The sequence below is a fragment of the Diabrotica undecimpunctata genome, chromosome 7 (genome assembly GCF_040954645.1).
Source record: "Diabrotica undecimpunctata isolate CICGRU chromosome 7, icDiaUnde3, whole genome shotgun sequence".
Classification (NCBI taxonomy): Eukaryota; Metazoa; Arthropoda; class Insecta; order Coleoptera; family Chrysomelidae; genus Diabrotica; species Diabrotica undecimpunctata.
This window is the reverse complement of record NC_092809.1, coordinates 71035889-71061508: the sequence shown is the minus strand read 5'-3', so window position 1 is coordinate 71061508 and position 25620 is coordinate 71035889. Positions and strand designations below refer to the sequence as shown.

The 25620-nt window shown below is 32.2% G+C and overlaps 1 protein-coding gene across 1 annotated transcript; it reads left to right on the top strand.

The window, feature by feature from the left end:
- LOC140445477 (AH receptor-interacting protein) lies at window positions 1-25620 on the top strand. The gene is given in 7 exon segments (XM_072537518.1): window positions 1-394; window positions 1145-1238; window positions 1241-1329; window positions 13266-13431; window positions 19509-19695; window positions 19855-19997; window positions 25331-25620. Coding segments are annotated over 7 exon segments (963 nt in total). The 5' UTR covers window positions 1-313; the 3' UTR covers window positions 25534-25620.

Here is a 25620-nt window from a genome sequence, read left to right as displayed (position 1 = left end):
GGTGATCTGTGATAAAAACAGGATTTGATTTTAAGATTTTATTATAACTACAAAAAATGAATATAAAAATACATTATTAATGATTACATTATGTATTTGCTATGATTCTGTGTTTTATTTTTGTGTTATAAATTTTATATGTCAAGTCGTCAAATGCCAGATGCCAGATAAAAACTGCCAAGTTTGTTATGATGTTAAACTGTAATTATTATCAATAAAATAAATCAAATGTAGGGTATTCAGGTGTATATTTATATTTATACCATATACATATTAGCAGCTAAAGTAGCAGAGTTCGTAACAAGGAATTCTCATGGCAACCGAAAAAGATCTTATAGTAAAAGAAACAATATATGCAGGAACGAAATCGGTTCCTTTTAAAGATGGTACAAAGGTATGTTTATTGCCATTTACATTCTGTTGAGTAGTGTTTTTTCTTCTATTATGTACGTAAGATGCCTGTTTGACTTGCCAAAATGCCAAAAACATTACATTCGTTTGCTATCACACTGATTTTCCATAATCTCGTATTAATTAATGTGCTATTCTCTTAACTTAATAATTTTATGACCTTTTGTATTAATTTGCTAGTTTTTATTATTTCGCCATATTCTCCTTATCCCCATTTGTTTGTATTCTTTGCTTGTCACCATGAAATTTATTTTTTTTTATGTATATTAAATATATATTTAATATACATAACGTAAACTTTTTACTGTTTCTTGTATATTTTGACATAAATGTATGTACTAATTAATCCCCTGAACATTATGGGTCATTTTATTGATACATTTTTTGGTTTACAACAGATCCTACTGCTAATTTACGTAACTATTACTTCATCTATCTTGCTTTCAATCAAAATTGCAAACATATTAATTAACATAATTAATTGAATAAAAAGATATAAGGAAATATTGGCAAACATAAATAATATTAAATACAGCAATGCTCGACAGAGTGCTTCCTCTTTTAGTGAGCTTAAGATCATTGTTGAGATTGTTGCATGGGCTAGGAAACAGAAAAATTACAGTAGCTATCCTTTTCTTTGCACTATCTAGTCTGATCTATAGATTTAAAAAAGTTTAGTCTTATGCGTAAATTTGCTTTTCCTATGTTCTTAATACTCACCAAATTTTTTTAGATCCATTTTCATTTCCAAACACGGCAGTGTAACAATGAGAAAACTTTACTAGATGACTCCAGAAAATTGGGAACTGGAAAGCCCTTTGAGTTGGTGCTGGGAAAAAGTTTAAGCTTGAAGTATGGGAAGCTATAGTACAAAAAATGGCTTTAAATGAAGTTGCAAAATTTACTGTGGATAAAAGTGTAAGGATTATTTTTAACAGAGATGTATAAGTTTATGATCAATTGAACGTTTTTGCTTTGTGTATATATTTATAATCTACTGGAATATAAAATGTAGTTAGTAACATTAATTCAATTATCTATCTATATTTATAATCTACTGGAATATAAAACGTAGTTAGTAACATTAATTCAATTATCTATCTAAAGTATTAAATTTTTAAATTTCATAAAATGGTAAAACATTTTTGAAATGATAACCTAACCTTTTGGATTATCCTACATTTTCTAATTAGTTGTATCTTATGTTTTTAACAACTTAAATTAACATTTTCTTTAATTTTACAACATTTACAGGGAGACCCCTGTAACAATTTTAAAATCTAATAGTAAATATGATCAAAATAAAAACTATAAATAACAAAACATGTCTAAAAGAAAATATATGATGTTGTATTTTATTATGTTATAAAAACACGTAAAATTTCTATAAAAACCTCTTCAAACCAACTATATTTGAACTTAAAATAACAAATAACTATATTCATGTTATGAACTAAGTAATATTTTGTTAATAAAGAGTACAATACAAACCATAATTCATTGGTTGAAAATCAGTGTAATTTTGTTCAAGAGGTGCTGATTCAAGAATACAAAAAAAAATAGCCATCACATTTTCATTGAAGTCAGAAATTTCAATAAATAAAGCTTTTCGATGGACAACATGGCTAGTGCCATCAGCCTTTCTTCCTACATTGTATTCCTTAAAAACACACACATCCTTATTAAACACATCCTTAATAACATAATAAAAACTTTACATATTTCACAAAATGTTCCAAACCATATGACACTATTAAATTTAAAGTATCTAAGCAACTGATTACAATTCCAATTTAAGGGCTTATTTTTCAAAGCATGGAAATGGATTGCAGAATAAATCAATGTTTTCTAAAGGTTCTTAGATAATAAGCTCTAAGTCCTTTCTATAATGTTCAAAATTTTTGCTTTGAAATCTGTGCACCAGACATATGGTTTTTAAAAGCAAAATGATCCTTAATTTGAAATATAATACTGTATAAGTTTCTATAGATAAATTCAAACTGTCAATAGCATATTGCAATTATGTTTCTGCAGTAACTGGCGGCTTGAGCTGTGGTCTCTGTGTCTAGATTTTCGAATATGGTGGATATTGCTCTAGACTGAAAATTCCATTGTGTTTGTGATGGCTTTTTAATTCATTTGTTCATCACTTAACGCTGTTTTTCTGTATCTGAGTTTGTGTAAAAAAATCTGTTGCATCGTCCGTCATTAGTGCAAGAAATGAAGACTGTTTTATTTCGCTTAAAATTTGCTCCCTACATTCTAAGAGCTCAATTTGTATAGTTTTTGAAATACATTTAAATCACTTCTTCTAAATTTCTTTTTTTAAGTGAATAGACAGTGTGAAATCTATATTTTTAGTGTAATTAATAAGCTCTGAAAACACACCCTTATTAATCAACTCTTCAGACTTATTATGATCCCTTAGTGCAAAACCGCACTTGCCACACAGCTTCAAAATATCTATGATTTTTACCAGGGCATAATGATTTTTTGATACCATTTCATTGTGCATACAAATGTTTTCGACATATGCACTACCTAAACCAGAAGTGATATTAGTTGTACCTATTAGCTAAAAGCTTACAATATTTTTTATATCTTTGGAAGACTTTTTATATTCTTTACTTTTCTGTCTAGATGTTTCAAATCATGTCCAATTATCATCTCATCCAAATAACAAAGACAACAAAATAATGCATTGTTTCATCACATCTGCACAGCCCTAACATCTTATCATAGACACTTGTGTCAAACTTCCTCTCGCTCGATTTTTAAAGTTTAGTTTCATTAATTCACACACCCTCATTGTCGTTTCTTAAGACTTTAAGTTAACTTTATCAAAACAATCATGTAGTATGTATCTACTGGTAATACTTAACCAATGAAATGGTAAGTTTTATTTCAGGGCTGCTTTCTGAATGCCCTTATTGTCACCTCGGGGAACAAATAAGGGTCTAACCACCTTCTGATATCCCCGGGTGCTCTGTAGAGGGCTTCGAATATACTGTCGAGAGCTCCTCTACTTAAGTCATGACAATTTCTATAACTTCACTATAACTTTTATGTTTTTAACATTTTTGTATAAAAATTCATAACTGGGTACTATTGATCATCAGAAATTATAATCTGATGCATACTTTAATGTAGCTGATAGAGGGCGCCACATATGCCACATATGTGGCATAGATTTGCACTTAACTTTTTTGCTTTTTAAGTTACCAGTGTTTGTGATAAAAAATATTAAAGATACATTATTTTAACAAAAAAAAGGTATACTTGGTAATAACTTCAAAACTCAACAGTTTTCGAGATAATCGCATTTTACAAATCAACTACATAATTCAAATTTAACGCAATTACTCCAATCAACGAAAGAAAATTAGACAAAAACATCAATACTTCTGAATTTTGGTATAAAATACCTTCAATAAAGTTAATAGTTAACGAAATAATAAATAAAATAAATATATTAGCAGGATAGAATAGTAGGATTTGACAAAGTAACAGAATAATTGGATTTTACGTCAAACATTTTACGTTTTGTATTAAATTAAAGTCATAATCAAAATATTTTATTAATAAACCAAATTAAGAAATAGTTAAACTTAATAACATTAAACTTTTTGTCAAAGTAAGTGTTCAATATGTCCACCATTTTCTTTAATTCATTTGTCAATACATTCCATAAAAGATCGTCTCATATTAAATAATCATTGGTTCTAAAGAAACTGCTGCAGTATTTGTAATAATTATTATAAGTATAATATATAATAAACATAATATAATAATAAAGTATTCGTTTGGGAGTTTTATGAATTAAATAATTATATTAACTTAACATCTCACCACATGACCAAGGAATATGACTACCACGAACAATCCAACGTTCAGGAAAGTTGTATTTAATTATGTTCTCACTGCACTTTTCTATATAATGTGGTGGTGTACCAATTAATAAAATCATTTTATAAAAAATGTAAATAAATCTCACCATTCAAATTACAAGGTAATTCGCATGTCCATAAAAAATAATTACAAATGGTACCAAACCTCACGATATGCATTTTAAACATGAATTTTAAATAAACGTATGGTTTGGAACAATTGGTAATTATTTTTTACGGACATGCGAATTACCTTGTAATTTGAATGGTGAGATTTATTTATATTTTTTATAAAATGATTTTATTTGATTTATTGGAAGAATTGTCATCAAACTTAAGGCGAAATATGTGGTTTATGCAAGATGGTACACCACCACATTATAGAGAGAGGGCAGTGAGAACATACTTAAATACAACTTTCCTGAACGTTGGATTGTTCGTGGTAGTCATATTCCTTGGTCATGTGGTGAGATATTAATATAATTACTTAATGCATAAAAATCCCAAAAGAATACTTATTATTATACTTATAATACTTATTATAAATACTGCAGCAGTTTCTTTAGAACCAATGATGCTATTTGATATGAGACGATCTTTTATGGAATATATTGACAAATGAATTAACGAAAATGGTGGACATATCGAACACTTACTTTGACAAAAAGTTTAATGTTATTTAGTTTAACTATTTCTTAATTTGGTTTATAAATAAAATATTTTGATTATGACTTTAATTTAATACAAAACGTAAAATGTTTGATGTAAAATCCAATTATTTTGTTATTTTGTCAAATCCTACTATTCTATCCTGCTAATATATTTATTTTATTTAATATTTCGGTAAATATTAACTTTATTAAAGGCATTTTATACCAAAATTCAGAAGTATTATTGTTTTTGTCTAATTTTCTTTCGTTGATTGGAGTCATTGCGTTAAATCTGAATTATGTAGTTGATTTGTAAAATGCGATTATCTCGAAAACTGTTGAGTTTTGAAATTATCAACAAGTATACCTTTTTTTTTGTTACAATAATGTATCTTTATTATTTTATATCACAAACACCGGTAACTTAAAGAGCAAAAAAGTTAAGTGCAAATGTATACCAAATATGTGGCATATGTGGCGCTATCAGCTACATTAAAGTGTGCATCAAATTATAATTTATGATGTTCAATAGTACCCAGTTATGAATTTTGATCATAAATGTTCACAAACATAAAAGTTATAGCAAAAATTAAAATTTTAAATTTCCACTTTAACACCCTGTATCTTTCTTAATATCAACATTTTATTAAAGCAATTTAGCTTAAATCGTAATATTTTAAAGTGTAGATAAATAAATTCAATAGAATTAATATTTTTATCAAATATCCAAGTGTAACTTAAGATAGGTCAACAAAATTAAGTGACCACAGAAAGTAAAATAAATATATTTGTGGTTATAAACATAAATGTTGAAGAAAAACAGGATGTGGGGTAACATTTGGGAAAAAAATGTTTGGAATGTACTTAAGTTGCAATCAAAAAAGACCTTTATAATTTTTAGTCTAATAAAGAAAAGTATTTGAATTTATCAAATACAGTGAACTTCTTGTTAAACAGACAATATTGCAGCGTAAATTGCCGATTAAAATTTTATTATTTATTTAAGAGGCTTCTTAATGCCATTATGTACGGAATAAATATCCTCCTTACTTACTTCATAACTCGTAGTTTAAGCCGACTTTTACTTTCTAAATTTGAAAAAAGACTATTTTTAAATATTAAATAAAAACATTTTATATTCATGGTCATAATTTTTTCTATTCATTGTTAAGGTTTTGAGGTATACAAAAAAAATTTTTTTGGCACTTAGTTTTTTTTTCAGTACTACAAATGGCATCTTCCAAAAGATGCATTTTAATTTCTGAGACACTTTTCTGCCTTCCTGTAACATTTTTTTTAATTCCAACGGGATTCAATTCATAAGACTTAAAACTAATAAAAATAATCCTTTAAAACGTTAATTTTTTTTATATGTTTAAGGCCTTTATACACGATTTTATAAAAAGTTCAAAAAAAGACGGTTGTTTTGGGGTGAATTTACTAAAAAGCTGGGGAGGTTTTTTTTTTAACTTTTTAGAGGTTTATTTAGTAGTCGTATATACAATGTATCAAAAAAAATTGGATTAGGTACCGATAGAATAAAATAGCCATATTTATTTTATTATCTCCAATTAACCCTTCAATTCCTGGTGCATATTGGATGCACTCACTATCCAGTAAAAACTGTAAATAATCGGTCAAAGCTTATTTTTTCATATCTTTGCCCTCTATTGATATACCGCTGCTCCCTTTATTGGTTCGAGCAATACGAGATTTGTCGATATTTGCCGACCAACTCGTTGCTCTTTCTCCAATTTTTCTTCCATTTTTTATTTTTATCTGTAATATACTTATTTTTAAATTTTGAATTTTTATTTCATATTCCGCTTCTATTAATGCGTCCCCTTACTTCTCCTGCCTTTTAAAGGACCACCAAGTCCAGGCATTTTTCCGATTTTCAAATTTTAGGATAATATTTCCATGATACTAAGGAATGTTTTTCTTACGGACGGAGGAACGTTAAGGAATGTAAAAAAAAACATTAATCAATTTTCGGTTCTTCCAGTTTTTTGTTAGTTCTTGTCCTGTTGTGCCATCAAGCACCGGCTCAAGGATTTTTCTTTCCCAAACACGTAATCGCTCCTCATTTGCCTTTATTATTACTCACGTCGCGATACCGTACATCACTACTGGTCTTATGACTGTTTTATATAGATTTATCTTTGTGCTTCTTGTTAATTGTTTAGGTTTTGAAGGGCGTAAAGACTTGTGTTCCCAGCTTGTATCCTATTGTTTATTTCTTGTGGTCCGTAATTCTCTGAGGCCCTAAAGTTAAAGTCGTCGATGGTGATGTTGTGCCCAATTCTATCTCTGTTTAGGTTATTGTGGCTCATATACATATAATTTAGTGTTTTGTTTTCCGTTATTCGGAGCCCCGTCTTCTCTATTTCCTTCTCTAACTTGATAAAAGATTCCTTCATCCTTAATCTGATGTTTTCTATTAGACCGATATCGTCTGCAAATGCCAACAGTAAGTTTGGTCCTTCTCGATCAAATACTAAAGTCTGTTTTTCGATTCCTGCACTTCTGATTATATATTCCAGAGCTATGTTGTGGTGAAAGTGTAGTGCAGTTTTAGTCCATTGTTCATTTCAAATGTCTCCGAATAATGTTGTCTAACTCTCACCTTACATCTTAGACCTTTCATACACATCCGTATCAAATTGACTAGATTTGTTGAAAAGCCAAGTTCTTGCATCGCTGTCCACATTCTTACCCAGCATACTCTATCAAATGCCTATTTAAAAACTATGAACATCTGATGGAGGTCACGATCAAACTCCCACCATGTTTCCATTATCTGCTTTATAGTGAATATTTGGTCAATAGTAGAGCGGCCCGGTCTGAATCCGCATTGATAATCCCTAATGATTTCGTCTCCTTTATGTTTTGGTTCTTTCTAGCAAGATGTTTGCAAGGACTTTTTAGATGGTATTTAAGAGCGTTATTCCTCGGTAGTTAATACATGGTTTTTGATTCCTTTTTTGTGGATTGGTACATTATCCCTTCTTTCCATGCATCTGGCATTGTTTCTTTTTTGCCAAATGCCTTGAATTAGCTTGTAGATAGATTTGTACAGTGCATCTCCTCTGTATTTTAGGCACTCTGCGGGTATACCATCGCTGCCTTATTATTTTTATGTTTTATATTTGCCTGGGTTACTTCTTCATCTTATATCGGGTATTGTGTTCTATTTCAACTGTATAAACCTCAATGTTTGTATTTCCGCTAGATTTGTTATTTAACAGTTGACAGAAGTATTTCTTTCAGGTTTTTAGGATTCCCTTGTCATTACTAATAAGCTCTTTGTTGTCTTTTTGAAGGAAGTTTCCTGTTTTTGTCTGGCATCCGGTCTTGATCTCTGAAACTCTTTTAAAGAATTGTTTTACATTGTCCTTTAGATTTTCTTCCATATCTCTGATTTTTTATTCCTGGGATCCATTTTTTCCAAATATCCGAAAACAGTCTTTGTTCTTGTCTGTTTATACCTTTTAGTTTTGTCCGATGTCTTTTAGAACTTGTTTCTTCTAGTCATGTTTATTTTTTCTAGGGATTTCTCATTATGGATTTGACATTTCTCTCTGTCTCTATATCTTATGTCTAGATTTCTTATGTCTTATCGATCTGATTTTTGTGACACCATCGTTTGAGACCCACTTTTCATTGTGAATTTTCTTGTGCTTAAAACATTGTTGATTTTATTAGCAGGTTGTGAGATCTGTATCTGTAGAGTAGGGAGGGCGAGTTAAGTTTCACAGCACTTAGGCCACAATTGACCCATCGTGCATTCTCCCAGGGAGCTGTCACCCTTAGCTCATTGTCCATCCTGCCATTTCTAGGAAGGTAAACAAGTCACCAGGAGACATCTCTCTTATGTGGGCAGGTGTGGGCCAGGACTCGCCGAACGCGTACTCTCGTATTCACGATAACTCTGGGCATTCACATAGGACATGCTCTACAGTTTCGTCTTCTCGTTCACACTTCCTTGCATGAGCTGTAATTATTAGTTTATATGCAACTGTCTGTTTAGGCTGATATAACAGAACCTAGAATTCACGTGAAACTCAAAAAGATTGTAATACGTAAAATAAACCAACGTTTGATTATACAAAATTAAGAAAGAGAAATACATCAAAAAGTGATCCAACAAGTCAACTCAAATCTAACAGAAGTAGGAGAAGAAATTTTAACATCAGAAGATGTCAATGAAACGTTGAGCAATATTCAGAAGGCATTACTAAAGGCTGCAGAAGAAAATTTAAAGCCTGATTAGGCAAATAAAAAACAGAAGTGGATGACTTCAAAAATTCTAGCATTAAAGGAAGAGAGGAGAAAAGCCAAAGGGAGAAATGAACCAAAATATCAAGAACTACAAAGTAGAATTAAAGTAGAGATAAAAAAGGCCAAGGAAAAGTGGTTAACAGATCAATGCATAGAAATAAAGAGTATGACAGAAAATAAGACAGCTTTAATATGCATAAAAAAATAAAAGAACTAACAAATACCAAAAAGCGAGCACACTATGGGATACTCAAAGATGATAATGGTGAACTCATTGCAGACATCAAAGATAAACTAAGCTTCTGGCAAGAATACATAATGAAACTATTCGACGATGATAGAATGATACAAGAAGAACCACAGGAACAAACAAAAAAAGGACTGAAAATAATAATGTGCGAATTAGAACAGGCAATTAGAAATGCAAAGACCGCAAAATCAGTAGGCCCAGATCAGATACCCACTGAGCTAATTTAATGCATTGACGAAGAAACACTGCATATACTTTTAGATCTGTTCAACAAAGTATATACAACAGGAGTAAGAAGATTGGTTGCTGACCACGTTTGTAACACTACCAAAATCAGTGCATGCGATAGAATGCTCCCAGTACAGAACAATTTCCTTAATAAGCCACACACTTAAGATATTTCTCAAAATAATACATGGAAGACTATACAAAAAAATTGAAGATATACTTGACACCCAGTTTGGATTCAGAGGAGGACTAGGAACGAGAGAGGGTCTGTTCGCTTTTAACGTTCTCGCGCAAAGACGACTAGTTATGAACCAGGATCTCTATGTCTGCTTTATATATTATCAAAAGGCTTTTGATAGATTACATCTTCTTCTTCTTCACGTGCCATCTCCGCGACGGAGGTTGGCAATCATCATGGCTATTCTGATCTTAGATGCTGCTGCTCTGAATAGTTCTATTGATGTGCATCCGTAGCATTCCCTCAAGTTACGCAACCATGAGATTCTTCTTCTTCCTACACTTCTCTTGCCCTGGATTTTCCCTTGTATAATCAATTGAAGTAGGTTGTATCTCTCATTACGCATAACATGCCCCAGGTATTGCAGCTTTCGTGTCTTGATGGTTTCCAATACTTCCATTCTTTGGTTGATTCTTCTCATGACTTCGTTGTTTGTTACATGCTCGGTCCATGATATCTTCAGGATTCTTCTATACACCCACATTTCAAATGCTTCCAACTTTTTAGCAGTCGACGCGTTAAGTGTCCATGCTTCTATCCCATAAAGCAGAGTCGAGAAAATATAGCACCTTGCCAGCCTAACTCTCAAGTCCAATTTTAGTTCTCTTGCACAAAGTACCTTTCTCATTTTATTGAAGTTTGTACGTGCTTTCTCTATTCGAACTTTGATTTCTTTGGAGTAATCGTTTGTGTGATTAATTATTGTGCCAAGATAGTGGTAGTTTTCAACTTGTTCTAAAGCACTACCGTTAATTGTCAGGCTTTCACCATTATTTTGGGTTTTTGATATCCTCATAAATTTGGTTTTCCTGGTGTTTATTGATAATCCATATTCCTCTCCATACTCAACTATCTTGTTCATTAGCTTTTGGAGGTCTCGGAGGTTGTCTGTTATTATGATAGTATCGTCCGCATATCTAATGTTGTTAATTGGTGTTCCATTGACCTTGATTCCTGCTGTTTCTCCCTCAAGAGCTCTTTTCATAATTTCTTCAGAGTATGCATTGAATAGTAGTGGTGACAATACTCACCCCTGTCGCACTCCTCTTTTAACTTCGAACTCTTCTGATGTGTGTTCATTCATAGATTACATCAGAAACTCGTAAAATTGTTAAAAGAAAAGAATGTGGATAGTCGAGATATACGGGTTATTGTCAGTCTGTACTGAAATCAAAAAGCAAAGATTAGAATCGGAAATGTCTATACAGAAACTATAAAAATCAAAACAGGGTTGCGTGCTGTCCCCCTTGTTATTCAATCTGTACAGCGAAGCTATTTTTAAGGAAGCAATATCAGAAGAACAACAGTATATCAATAAACGAAAAAATCTTGAACAACATAAGATTCGCAGACGACACCGCTGTTTTTGCAGACAGTTTAGAAGCACTGCAACGCTTAGTAAATAGATTACATTAGGTCAGTATCAAATATGGACTACAAATGAACGTTAAGAAAACCAAGTGCATGATTATTTCTAAGCAACATACAGTGGGAAGGCTAGATATCGAGGGAAAACAAGTAGAAAGAGTGAATAACTACAAATATCTGGGAACCTGGGTAAATGAAAACAATGACCAAGGTAGAGAAATAAGGACACGCCTTGAAATTGCCAGACAAGCATTTATAAAAAAGAAAACAATGTTTGTTAATCGAGACCTTCTTCTGGAGCTGAGGATAAGAGCCATACGTGTTCTCGACTTTGTTGTATGGAATGGAAAGCTGGACACTAAAGTGGATAATATAAAGAAGTTGACATAATTGGAGATGTGGTGCTATAGAAGGATTTTGACATGGACCCAACGAGTTACAAATGCAGAAGTGTTAAGAAGGCTACAAAAGGATTGCGAGGTCATAAAGCACATCAAAGCAAGAAAGCTGCAATATTTAGGCCACATTACCAGAGGTGCGAAATATGAGATATTAAGGCTCATAATGCAAGGTAAAATCAAGTGTAAAAGATCCATAGGAAGACGAAGAATTTCCTGGCTAAGAAACCTAAGAGAGTGGTATAGTTGCAGCTCAGTAGATCTTTTCAGAGCAGCCGCCAATAAGGTATGGATAGCTGTGATGATAGCCAGCCTACGATAGGAGAAGGAACTACAAGAAGAAGAAGCAGAACCTTTCGTGAACGGGTTTGAAGGTTATGACTGACCCCATAAGACTTTCCTTATCTATGAAGCCAGTGTTGGTGCTCCTATTCACTTCCGCTGAAAAATACTACAGATTTACTAGTTTTTGGTATGCTTTCTCCAGTCCGTCTAATCTATTGTAAGGCAGTTATGTCTATGTTTCTGGATTTAAGTTCTTTGACCACCTGAGTTAGGGTTCCATGCTGATATAGGCTTAGTACGTTCCAGGTTCCTATATTCATTGTCTTTCGTCGTCGTCACTTTTTTCGTCTTAAAAGATCCGTCCTTATCCAAGGCGTGTGTTTCGTTTTCTGAACTTGTTTTTTTTTACAAGAAGGAAGTTAGTCCCTCGTTTAATCCTCCCTTTTTCTCATCCTGAACTTGAAACCAGACCAGATATGGTGACGTTACGGTATTCGAAATATGGTTGCTATTCATTTTACATTCTCCTGTGCGTGGTGAGCTGCTAAAATAGAGCGAGAGAGAACGATTAACCGGTGGTACTATGGAATATAATATATTATTATAACATCGTTCAAATCTCCGTCGCTGGGTGCGCTCATCCGAAATATCCAATTTTCTATGACTAGCGCATAAATGGCGGCTATAATAGGCTGAATTTGATAGACGCTGAGACAGAATTATGTTTACTTTGAGGGCGCTGTTTTCTGTGGCTTATTTGCATAGAACTGCAACTTAAGAAAACCCCACGAGAAAGAGTCTAAAACGATCAAATCACACAAATCGCTGGTTCATATTTGCGAGTGCAGTACAGGCAACCTAGAATAGAGAAAGATGGAGAACTAGCGGGAAAGCAAGTCGTATGAAATATTAGGTTTTTTGTTATATTTCTGTAGTTCGACTACAGGAAATGGAAAATTACACCAATTGAAAATTGGTAATCCAATGTTCTAAATGCTTTAAATATATTCAAGTTAAATAAGTACTCAGATCAAACAATCGGTAATAATATGTGACTGTTACGAAGTACTGAACCTTTAACCATTATAAACAATAAATTAAGAGGAAATATTAACAATCAATTCAGTTATAAATATGAAGAAATAAGCGGTATTGCCACTGTAGATATCTGCTAATATGATTATCTCCAAAAAATGTATTTTTATAACTTCACTTTTTGATTTTTTAATTTCACGAGATTTATTATTTTATAATAGTTATATTTTTTAGCTTGTGATTCAATATCCTTTTGTTTCTAAAACACTTAGAGATATTAATAAACCTCACGGGGAAAGAAATCATCATGTGTGTGCAATGACCCTTCAAACTACAGGAATTGGCTACGACGACCTGAACAATTTTCTTAAGAATCCTACCGATTTGGAGTTTATAATAGGTTGGTGACCATTTTTTATAAATATATTGCGAGGCATAAGTTAGGGATATTGCCAATATAATGGTAATGGTACTTCATTCTGCATCAATTATTTGTGTGTAAACAATTAAAAATTGTTATAGTTAAAAAAAAAATTGAGACCTTATAAAGAGAATCAGACCAAAAAAACATTCTAAGTATTGACAAAACACCTGTACAGCCATTTGAAAATGACTTTTGTTCTTTAAATGGGATAAACAAATATAATTGTTAAAAAACTACTTGATCGATTGTGCCTATCTTTCGCAAATGTAGTTGTAGCGATAAGACTACCAAAGAGAATTGAAATACTATTATAAAAATAATACCTCAATCAACCATGGAAGCTTATCGTTTATGTCTCGCCTAGCTCAGTATCTCAAGTGTGAATTCGTCTTGTCTTAAACTAGGAATTAAACCATGAACCCTTAGCTGATAGCAAATAAAACAATTATTTAACTAATCATATTTATTAAAAAAAAAAATAAAAAAAACAATCAAACCTGCCAATACTTGTGGCATCGATTGGTGATTGTGTGGCCTCCCAATTAGATGGTTAGGTCCTCCTGAGCTACAGTTGTTCCATATTATACTGGTATGGTTCCAATTGGTCCCAATTAGGTGATTAGGTCCTCCTGGGAGCTGCAGTTATTCCATAAATTCTCCAATAAAGCCGATAAAACCAATAATACAGCCAATACAATAAACTAAAATATAAGGAACAGCCTGTATTAAAGAAACATCAAAAGGAGTTTAACTTCCTTGCCATTTTAACAAATTACAATTAAACAAATAGCAGATGGCAAGGATAAAACGAAATTTGAACTTAGCTAAATTTTGTTACGATTTCTACATACATACAATCGAAAAACGTGCTTTCGAAAGAACTGAGGTTACGAATATTGAAAATGCTGTCAGAATTATAGAATATATATTACAATGAAAGTACTCACCCCAAGAGAATTCTGCAGACCAGTAAATGAAGCTTATAATAATTCTTGCCTTCTTTTATTCGCTCCGTGCGTGACTGACGCGACATCTACCGCCTTCATCTGACAGTTTTGGACCTCCAAATTTGAGGTTGAACATATGTTACATAAATACAAAATTATCAATAATTAGTTTTTTAATTATATTTTTCCAGTTTATGTACAAAATGGATGAAGTATTAAGAACTAAGTTTCTAAAATTCATTATAATTTATCTTTTCAACCCCAAATGGAAAAAGGGAAAAATCTAATACTGGAAAATCACGTTTGTCATGTGAAAGAGCATGTAATTAAAAACAATAATAGTAAAAGTTATGATATAAAAGCTAAAGTCATCAGGCAGGCTGCAGTTAGCTTGAAGCCTTATGATATATCTTTAATAGCATATTATTTAAATTTTTCCTATTTCAAGTGCATAAAAATGAGATTATGTGATATTTACTTTTTCATATTAATAGCACGAATCCATCTTTTTTTTTTCTCTAATTTATATGTAATCTTTGGAAACGTATAAAAACTACACTCACTATTTTTGCTATTATTGGCATAATTAAATACGCAACATATATTTACACCAATTTTTGATAAAATTTATGCCTAAAAAGATACGTCCAATTTGCAATCTGGCATCGTTTCAAGGTACCCCTACCATGGTTACGCACGGAGCGAATAAATTTCAAAAACAGGCAAAAAATTATATTCCCACTACGTTAGAAAAGTTGATTGACAGAAAGTAGGGAGACTAAAATGACGTTTGCACATGACAGGACACCGGACAGAAAGAGAGAGAGAGAGAATATTTATTCTACGGGACAGAAAGAGAGAAAAAAGAAAGACAGAGGGTTTATAACGTTACATCGTAACTACGTAAAAACTCACATTATGAAATATGCTTTAAATGTTTTTATTGTTTATTTTAATAATTATAAACAACTGAAAAACTTGTTTACTTTCGAGTTTAATTTGCAATAACTTTTTTGTAACAAACATTTTGTAATTTAGAAAATCTCATTTTAAAGAAAAAGTGTTTTCAAGAAAGTCGTCTGTTGTTCGATAACCACTAGATAATACGGCCTTTCTATTGACTTCCCCCAGATATTCCAACTAAAAAATAGCGCCAATGACTTTTTCAAAAGTGTTTCCAAAACCAGATGTAATGTCTTTTAGGTATTTTATATTATTTTATGTACTGGGCTGGGCGACTGGAATATTGTATGGGATAAAACTAACTAAACGAATCACTATTCCCACACAAGATGTAATTATATATATATATATATATATATATATATATATATATATATATATATATATATATATATATAATATATATATATATATATATATATATATATATATATATATAACAATAAACAAACTAAACAGATTATTCTCCTATAAAATTAACACAAATTAAAAACGAACAAGTAGGAAAAAGAAAAACTTATTCGTAGAAAGATGGTTTTGTCATTAATCTATTTAAAAAGCGTTTCACAATGGAAATTAAAGAAAGTGACGACATTCGATCTTGCAATTTTGTATGTCTTTGGCATGTTAAATCCGTTTCATTACTGAAAAACTTCTTTCAACAGATGCACTTGTAGCCGGAATTGTTAAAAATAGGTTTGCCAATTTAAAAGCTTCCGGAAATACAAGCCCTGCAGACTTTAAATATTGACACAATTCTTATACATTTTTTTAACATAGTCTGGATTATTATAAAGAATTGTCAATCTTGTTTTTAACTTTACTGTGTAAAATTTTTGTCAATCTAGTTTTACGAGTTGATGAAAGGCGCTATCTGCGAATTTATTTGCATAGTTTTTAAAATTGTCAAAATCATATAGTGCCAAATACTCTAAATGCTTTAAATCACAAAACCTATTTTTAAGTTGAATAATCATAGTGTCAAAAATTTCAGAGAAAAAGTCGTCGATAAGATGTCTCTTTATCATCGTTAATATTGGTAATTCGTTGCCTCGTATTGGGTTTGGGACATCATCATTTACAAAATCTTCTTGTTTTGACCATAGACTTTCAAAATTATTCCGCTCTAATTGCAAAAATTCGAGAAATTCATTAACCTTTCTCGTGCAAAATCCAATGTCATACATTTTTTTCTGTAAAATATCAAACAAAACTTTTAATTTTGGTAGAATAACCTCAAATAAACTTAAAAAGAATTTAAAATCAAATTCTTGCAATGTAATGTAAAAACCTTTCGAACAAATTCGTGTCTGGCCATCCCATGTTGCTGTATCAGTTTGCATTTCTTTAAATAGTTCGAGAAGCTCTGAACGAATACAAGAAATAGCCTCAACGAGTCTACCAGCATAAATTCACCTTGTTGCTGCTAATTTGGGTAAACGTTTTTGTACTAATTTATCCAAAGCAGCAGCAAGCCCTGATAACGGTTAAAAAAAAATTACACTCTTTAGTATGTTCCACCGATTGTTGTAAAATCAAATTGAGTCTATGCTGATAACAATGAACAAAAATTGCATCTTGACACTTATCTTTAACCAGTTTTTGTAGGCCGTTGTGTTGCCCACTCATTACAGCCGCACCATCGTAAGTCTGTGCAATTAGTTTATTTTCACACTGAAACTCATTTAACACACTGAACAAAATTTGCGATAACAGTGCTTTCATCCAAAATAACAGCTACAAAACTTGCTTCGGTTATTTCTGAATTAATTTTATCAAATATAGATGAAGATATGGCTTCAATAATATCGTTTTGTACATCGCTTGAAACTCCCGAAAAAACAGTTGATGTTTGTAGATGTTGGCAAAATGTTTGATCTTTTTTGGCAATTAATGTTAACAATCCCCTGTAATTGCGTCGATTGTCAGAGTCATCGTTCTCAAAATTACCCCGAAACGCTAATTCTTGTTTGAACAAAAAACATATGGCATCTATAAGTGTGCTACGATATATCTATTTTTTTTAACAATTTCATTATGTTTTGCAATATTTGCTTTAAAAGCTTGGTTGATAACTTTCGATTCTTGTTTTGCAAAACTGGATCAAATTGGCTACACATCTTACATGTAACGGAAGAAACTTCATGTTTCCTTTATAAAACTCTAAAACTATTTAAATCGTGAACTCCACCCATTTTTTCTGTAGAAAACAGAAGACATGGCCAACAATACAGTCTATTTTCCTTGCAACCACATAACCAAGAATTTTTACTGTACCAACTAAATTTAAAATATCGAACTGATTTTTTTATTCCTTTTTTAAATTGTTTAAAATAGGTGTTGGTCTTCCAATTTTATACTAACACTCCATATATATTTCTACGAAAACTCTTGATCTGAATGGACCAAAAATATTGAAAAGTGAGGTGATAAAAGCTATAGATCAAACGAAAGATGGGAAAGCAATAGGATGCGATGAAATACCAGTCGAATTTTTAAAAGTTTTTAACGAGAACAACCTGAATGTAGTATTGGAACTGTTAAATAAGATATACGATACTGGTCAAATTCCATCGGACTGGTTGAAATCTACATGTGTGCCTCTTCCCAAGAAATCGAATTCTAAGACGTGTAGCGAATATCGCCTTATAAGTTTAATGAGTCACACCCTTAAAGTATTATTGCGTATTATCCATTCCAGAATACGAGCAAAATTAGAACACAGCATAAGTAAAACACAGTTCGGTTTTAGGCGCGGTTTTGGAACTCGAGAGCCGCTCTTTGCAATACAAGTCTTGATTCAAAAATGTCTGGATCAACAGAAATATGTTTACGCCTGTTTTATCGACTATGAGAAAGCATTCGATACTATCAAACATGACAAACTCATAGAACTATTACATCTTACAGGACTTGACACTAAGGACATCCAGATTATAAAAAATCTATATTGGAATCAAACAGCCCACATGAAGAATGGACATATGGTAAGTGAAAACGTAACCATTTCGAGAGGGGTTAGACAGGGCTGTATTCTTTCGCCACTGCTTTTTAACCTGTACACGGAACAAATATTTCTAGAGGCACTGGAAGAGTACAACGAGGGCATCAAGATTAATGCGTACCAATAAGTAATTTTCGATATGCAGATGATACTGTTATACTGGCCGATAACATAAAAGATTTACAGATGATGCTAAATACAGTAAATACAGCTGGTAGCCAATTTGGACTGAAGATAAAGAAGCACATAAAGAAGAAGAAGTTGGTCTTCCATTTTCAATAATCTCCTTTTTTCTTCAAATTTATACAAGGAGAATAGCTTTTCAAGTAGTTGATCAATTACGCAACGACACTCATCCATGTTTAATTGCACGCACACTGTAATAGGTACTAACTCTCTAAGTAACCAAAACAAAAAATGGTAAGCCTACTAATATCCAGCGCGCGCCCACGCTCTCTAGCTTTCAAAAGTTTCAGACACGAGCCAGCCCCGACCGATAGCCGATAGACCAACACGTGTATCCACAAACAAAAGTGTTAACAACGTAACGTGTAATCCAGTCCCATAAACTCGTCAATATTTTCGTGCGTCTAGTTGGCTATTTATTGAATTACTATTAACACATATTTTTATTGGTAAAAAATATAAATGGAATTATTTCACAGTAGTCATAAAATATTTATTTGCGAGATTTTTTTAATTGTTACTAATGGTAACAATGGTTACATGGACGCTTCGCCAGTGAACAGCGCCCAGTAATTTTTCAAGTGATTTTTCGGCTTTGTTTCATGGGGTAATAAACTATAAACAACTTTGTAGTAGTATTAACTATTTATTTCTCTAAATAAAATTTTTTAAAAAAATAGTGTTAATTGTTGATGTAGATAAGTAACTTAATTGAATTATACAGTTGTATATTGTTGTATTATTGTTTATTTAATATTTAGCTATATATCCCTAACTTATGCCTCGCAGTTTACTTCAAAACTGTAAACATAAATATTGACAGAGGTAGTGATTTTTTAAGTTTATTTCTAAGTAATTTAAATACAGTATGCAAAAAAAAAGAAAAAATTGAAGAAATTAATTTTACATTAACTGTGTTAATATTACATTTTTAGTCTTATATTAATTTTTAGAAATAACCAATATAGAACAACCTGAGTCCTACGAAAAGGAAACTTGGCAAATGGAGGAAGGGGAGAAAATTGAGCTAATACCAAAATTAAAAGAACAAGGCAATGAAGAGTACAAAAATAAAAATTATAAAAAGGCATCTGAATTGTATGCTAAAGCTATAGGTATACTGGAGCAACTTATGTTAAAGTAATTATAATGATTTTCATTATTTTTAACATTACCGACTACTATTGCAGTGACTATTTGTATTATTCATTCAAAAAATACCTATTTTAAATGATGCGATTTCACTCCAATTTCGTGAAATTAATCTACTTACTGTTAAATGATTAATTTATTTTTAAGAGAAAAGCCCCATGATATTGAATGGAATGAAATGGATAAACAAAAAGTGCCCATACTTCTTAATTATGCTCAGTGTAAATTACAAGAAGGTGATTTTTACGCAGTGATTGAGCATTGTACGAACGTTTTAAAGTCTGATAAAGGTAAGCTAAATTAGATATTTTTATTGCGCTGTAACAATTCTCACTAGTTTATTTTTTTAGAATGATCTGTCTGTCTTGCACACTAATTAGAAAAATATTAGTCACAATTTCTAATTTCTAATAAAAACTGACGGTTTGATAATAATATAGCCGATTAGGTAAAAATAAAACAAGGTTTATCTTAGTCAGGTTCAAAATCTCAGAAAATTTTAGAGGGTATGAATTCTTATCCTGTCAAGGACTCAGTATTGTAAAAAACGCCACTGACAAATAGTTTTTGACTTTACAAAGGCTTTGCATCGCAAATCAAGCCGCAAAACGAGTAATTTTTTAATTTTTCAAACGCCGTTTACAAAAAATAGTTAACCTTAATACTTAAAAAAGCTTTCTTAGTTCACCAGTAAACCAAGAGACTATCGCATCCAACAGGTGAAGTAAGAATAATCCACAAATTAACATAAAAAACACAAACGTCTACCGCTACAAGAATGAAAATAAATGCCATGACGAATATTCCCTAATATCAGGTTCGACACATCCGCTCACGTAGTTGTATTGCTCTCTCTATATTCGGTATTAATCTTTCTGTATTCCAATATTTTGTATCCATCTTTCGAAATTTAATTACTGTCTGCTCAATCGTTGAAAACAGATGGAACAGTCGTTTTTACATGCATACATTATTTTTATTTAGCTCTATATATACCAATCAGTCTGTTTTCTCTCTCCAGTAAAATATTAACAGTAGTGCGTTTTTTTATACCGTTAAAATAGCTTATCTTAAGTCACTTATAAGTTCTTGTAGTTTTACAGGATTATTAGCATTCAGAACGATGTCATTGCAAATCTTAGATGGCTGAGGTATTCTCCATCAATCAATAGGCCTTTTTTCTGCCAGTTTATTTTGTTGAATATATTTTCTAGAGTTGCAGTGAAGAGCTTTGGTGACATCGGACGCCGCTGGTAGTGGGAAATTCTGGAGTGTGTTCATAAATTTTTGATTGGTCAAAGCTTCTATTACTGCCTTGTGATATATAGAATCGAAAGCCTTCTCTAAATCTATGAAGGTTAATGCTAGCGGTATTTCATATCCTTTGGCTTTACTCATTAGTTATCGAGGTATACCGACAAAAGGACGCATAAAAAAGGACGCGTGGAAAAAAGGACGCATATTATTAATGAAATACTATAAATAGTTTATTTTAATTGACAATAGCAATTACCCCCGTTTATCCCCTATATATAATTACAGAAAATGATTCTACCTAACCTAAAATCGGTTACGGTAAAAGTAAAAAGTGAAAAATATTTATATGAAAAAAACTTGCCTTCACACTTTATCCAGGCTTAGGACTGGCAGCAGAAGCTGGCGTGTTTACAAGTTTTTTTTATTTTTTTTTAATTTTTTGCTTTTTTTTGGAATTTTTTTGTCATTTTATTTTTTTTGTTTTATTTTTGATATTAATTTTTTTTGTATTTTTTTTGCAACTGAAAATTGTGAGCAATGCCTCTCAAATATTCTAAAGTTGGCCTGTCAGCATAATCGGCAACAATAGCCCTTATCCTGTTTGCTGCATCTTGATATTTTCTTTTGCGTGGAGGTACATTGCCCGAAATTTACGGCTCTATTTTCAAAACATTTAAATCATATTCTTTTTTTAGAGAATTAATAAATTTCCAAATATTCGGATGTGCACTATTGAGAAGAGAAGAAAAGCTGTTGTGCCATTCTTCGACAGCATTATTAGTTCGAGGTATATCTTGGTCTGCCAAATCGTAACAATTCCATACATTTGCTGGAAAAAGGGGTTGTCTTCGATTTCCTCTTCTAGCTAATCTCCCTATCCAAGTGTCTTCAAAGTAATTAATCAGCGGCACTAGTAGTTCTTCATGTTGTGTATAAAAATCGCTATTGAGCAACTCCTCGTACACTCTGACTACATGGTTGTCTGGAACAAACGCAAGAGCTGTCAATTGTCTTAGGTGAAGGGCGAAGTCAGGATTCTCAATATATCTACGTTGCAATCCGGCACTTTGAATATGGCGCCACATACAATGCGAGAAATGAAAAAAACATCCGCGGATTCTCACATTTGGGAACGCAGTTTGTGCAGCATTCATTGCCGCTCTTTCAAAGTCCATCATTATTGTTAAAGGGCGCAAGGCCGCATTCAACACCTTTAGTTGCTGAAAAACACGTGTATAAGTCTCTTGTGTTTTGTTCGTTAGAAGTGCAAATACAGTCGGGATTACATTACTGTATCGCACTCCATGAATTGTGTATATTTGAGAAAACAATGGTGGTGCTGAGTTAAATGTTCCATCGGCATACCAATGATCGCATTGTTCCATAAATCTTAAATTTCTTTGTGTTAAAAATAACAAAATACGTTCTTCATCTGGCCCGCTATCAAATAATAGAAATAGCTCACCGCCTGTAGTTGTTTTATATTCTTCAGGAAGCACAAGTTCTTCTAAATTTCTCGGATTTGCGGGCGTACCTCCTAGCTCGTTCCGAACTCTTTGCACAGTTTTTTTTAACGACGACACTGATGGCAGCTAAGGAAAGTCCTTGAGAAATTTCACTTACTACACCTTGGGTGGAGTGTTCCAGTTGTTGTTCAACTTCTTTCATCCGGTTACAAGCTTCTTTTGCTTCAATCTTTGCCGTGTCTGCAACGTGATTATGTTCTGTGGATTTTGTAATTTCATCCACAACGGTATGCACTCTTCCTGTACATTTGCACTTATTATAAGTAGCACACTTCCAAATTGTCTTTTCACCAATCACTCGCTCTTTTTTATGGAGAAATCCATTATAAAGTAACAAGTTGTTGCCTTTTTGGCTTTCCACAAACGCTAACACCATCTTAACAGACTGATATCAATTTGTAAAATGTTTTCTTGTTAAGAACAGAATAAATTACCTACCGCGACAAGTTTCCCCTATATAAACAATTTGGTTAATGATGTTTTGTTATATCGGACCTTTTGTAATATTCATTTCTTAAAAACAATTATCAAACAATTAGAAAGTTTTATTTTCTTACTAATCGTTTCTATTTACATTCTTAACATTACCTGCGGAATTTACCAACCTTCCGGTTCGCGTTAAACCCTCATTAGACCCCTTACTGGGCTGTTACTTGGGTTTTTCTAATCCCATACATAATTCTGATAATATGGAATCTAACCTGTTTCAATACCAGAAATCTTGAATAAACATTATATTAGTATTTATTATTTTACTTAAGATATTTTAGTCCTAAGCCTCGATAAAATGTGAGGGCAAGTTTTTTTCATATAATTATTTTTCACTTTTTACTCTTACCGTAACCGATTTTAGGTTAGGTAGAATCATTTTCTGTAATAACATATGGGGATAAAAAGGGGGTAATGGCTAATGTCAATTAAAATAAACTATTTATAGTAATTCATTAATAATATGCGTCCTTTTTTCCACGCGTCCTTTTTTCGCGCGTCCTTTTTTCGCGCGTCCTTTTTTCCGCGTCCTTTGGTCTCGCGTCCTGTTTTCCGCGTCCTTTTGTCGTAGATTCAGTTATCGAAGCGTATTGATATGATCCAGGGTACTGAATTCATTTCTGAAGCCAGCTTGATCTCTTGCCTGTGTAGCATCTAATGCACTTGTTAATCTGTTGTTGATTTTTTGTGAAAATTTGTGAAAATCTTATATATGATTGGCAGTAGACTTAAACGTGTGTAGTTTTTGATAGCCTCTTTGCTACCTGATCGAAAATATTTATCAAAACAACGCAATAAAAGTAAAAGTGGAAGAAGAACTACCCTACGACCCTACTCTAAGAAGAACCTACCCTATTGAAGTGGCAATGGGATAAGACAGGGAGATTCCCTGAGTCCTCTAGTGTTCAACCTGATTATGGATGAAATAATAAAAAAAGTAAGAAATAAAAAAGGATACCAAATGGGAGAAAAACAACTTAAAATAATCTGCTATGCAGACGACGCAATACTACTACAAATATTTAACATGTTAATTTCCCCAAAAAAGACAAAATGCATGGTTACAACAGCAAATTTACAGCAGCAAGATGTAAATTGAAGCTGGTAGGTCAGATAATAGTGATAGAGTTTCAATACCTAGGCATCACATTATCTAGTTAGGGAAAGCTCGAAACAGAAGTGGAAGATCAAGTGAATAGAGCAAACAGAGTCGCAGGCTGCCTGAATGAAACAATATGGAGAAATAAAAATATCGGGAAACAAATGAAAGACATAATTTACAAAACAGTCATCAGACCAATAATGACATACGCGGCAGAAACACGACCTGACACAGAGAGGACAAAAAAGATGTTAGAAACAGCAGAGATGAAAACACTTAAAAAAATTGATGGCAAGACACTATAGGACAGATCTAGAAGTACAGATATACGACGTAGATTCAAGGTGGAGAACATTAAGAACTGGGTAAGAAATAGAAGAGTAGAATGGAACGATCATATAAGCCGAATGACAACAAATAGAGTAGTAAAGACGGCAAGAGACGGTTCTCCAACGAAAACGATGGAACGACAACTTACTGTTATGCCGTCTCTTCCAGATGCTTTACCGCTTTTCATTGTTATAATTGTCGATTCTACTTCTTCCGGAAGAACTTCTGGTACATCTTCTTGGTTACTGATTGCTTCTTAAAGTGTTTCATGACCTTTTATTTCAAAGTATTTCATTTCTGTGTATAATTCTGCTGTTTTCGTTTGTTAGAGCCACGATTTATTCCCAATGCTTTTCTTATAGGTTTTTTTGTTTTAGATTGTATTTTCTACCAGTCTTTCATTGTATTTCCTTATGTATTCCTTAATACTTTTCCTTATTCTCTTACAAAGTTCTGTGTATTGTATTCTCTGTATGTTGCTACTTAGTTTCATTTCCATTCTTTGTTTTAACATAATTTTGGTCTTATCAGGGAGCTTACTATGTTCATTTTGTTGTTGCGGGCCTTCGATTTCTTTAGCACTATCAATGATGAGCTTAATTAATTAATGAGCTCCATACTTTCCCGCTTTGGCATTATAGTCGCCAATTAAATACTTGAAGTGACTTTTATTGTTATTTAATGCTTCAGTTATGTTACTGTAAAGTTTCTCTATTTCTTCATCAATGTGAGCAGTCGTGGTCGTCTCTAGGTTTGATATGAAAAAATCAGACCATTGAGCTACTATTGACAAAAGAAAAATAAAAATGAGTTATTAGTGTTTTTTCAAATCTCTTTTGAAAAGTGTATCGCGTTATGTATAATTTTGTCGTTTTTTGAAAATAGCATTAAGAGCATTAACTAGGAATTTGTTTTTTAGATAACGTCAAAGCCTACTTTCGGCGAGCTAAGGGTCATGTAGGTGCGTGGAATGTTGAAGCGGCTAAAAATGACTTTGATAAAGTTATAGAACTGGACGAATCCCTAACTTCACTAGTTACCAAAGAATTGAACAGTCTTGAAATTCAAGTTAAAAATCAAGATTCAGAAGACAAACAGAAGTATAGCAAATTGTTTACGTAGTTTATAAACTAATTTATTTTTTATATGTCGTTATTTTTGTTGCTCGATTTGTTTTTAAATGTATTAATAAAAAGTATTTTAAATGTT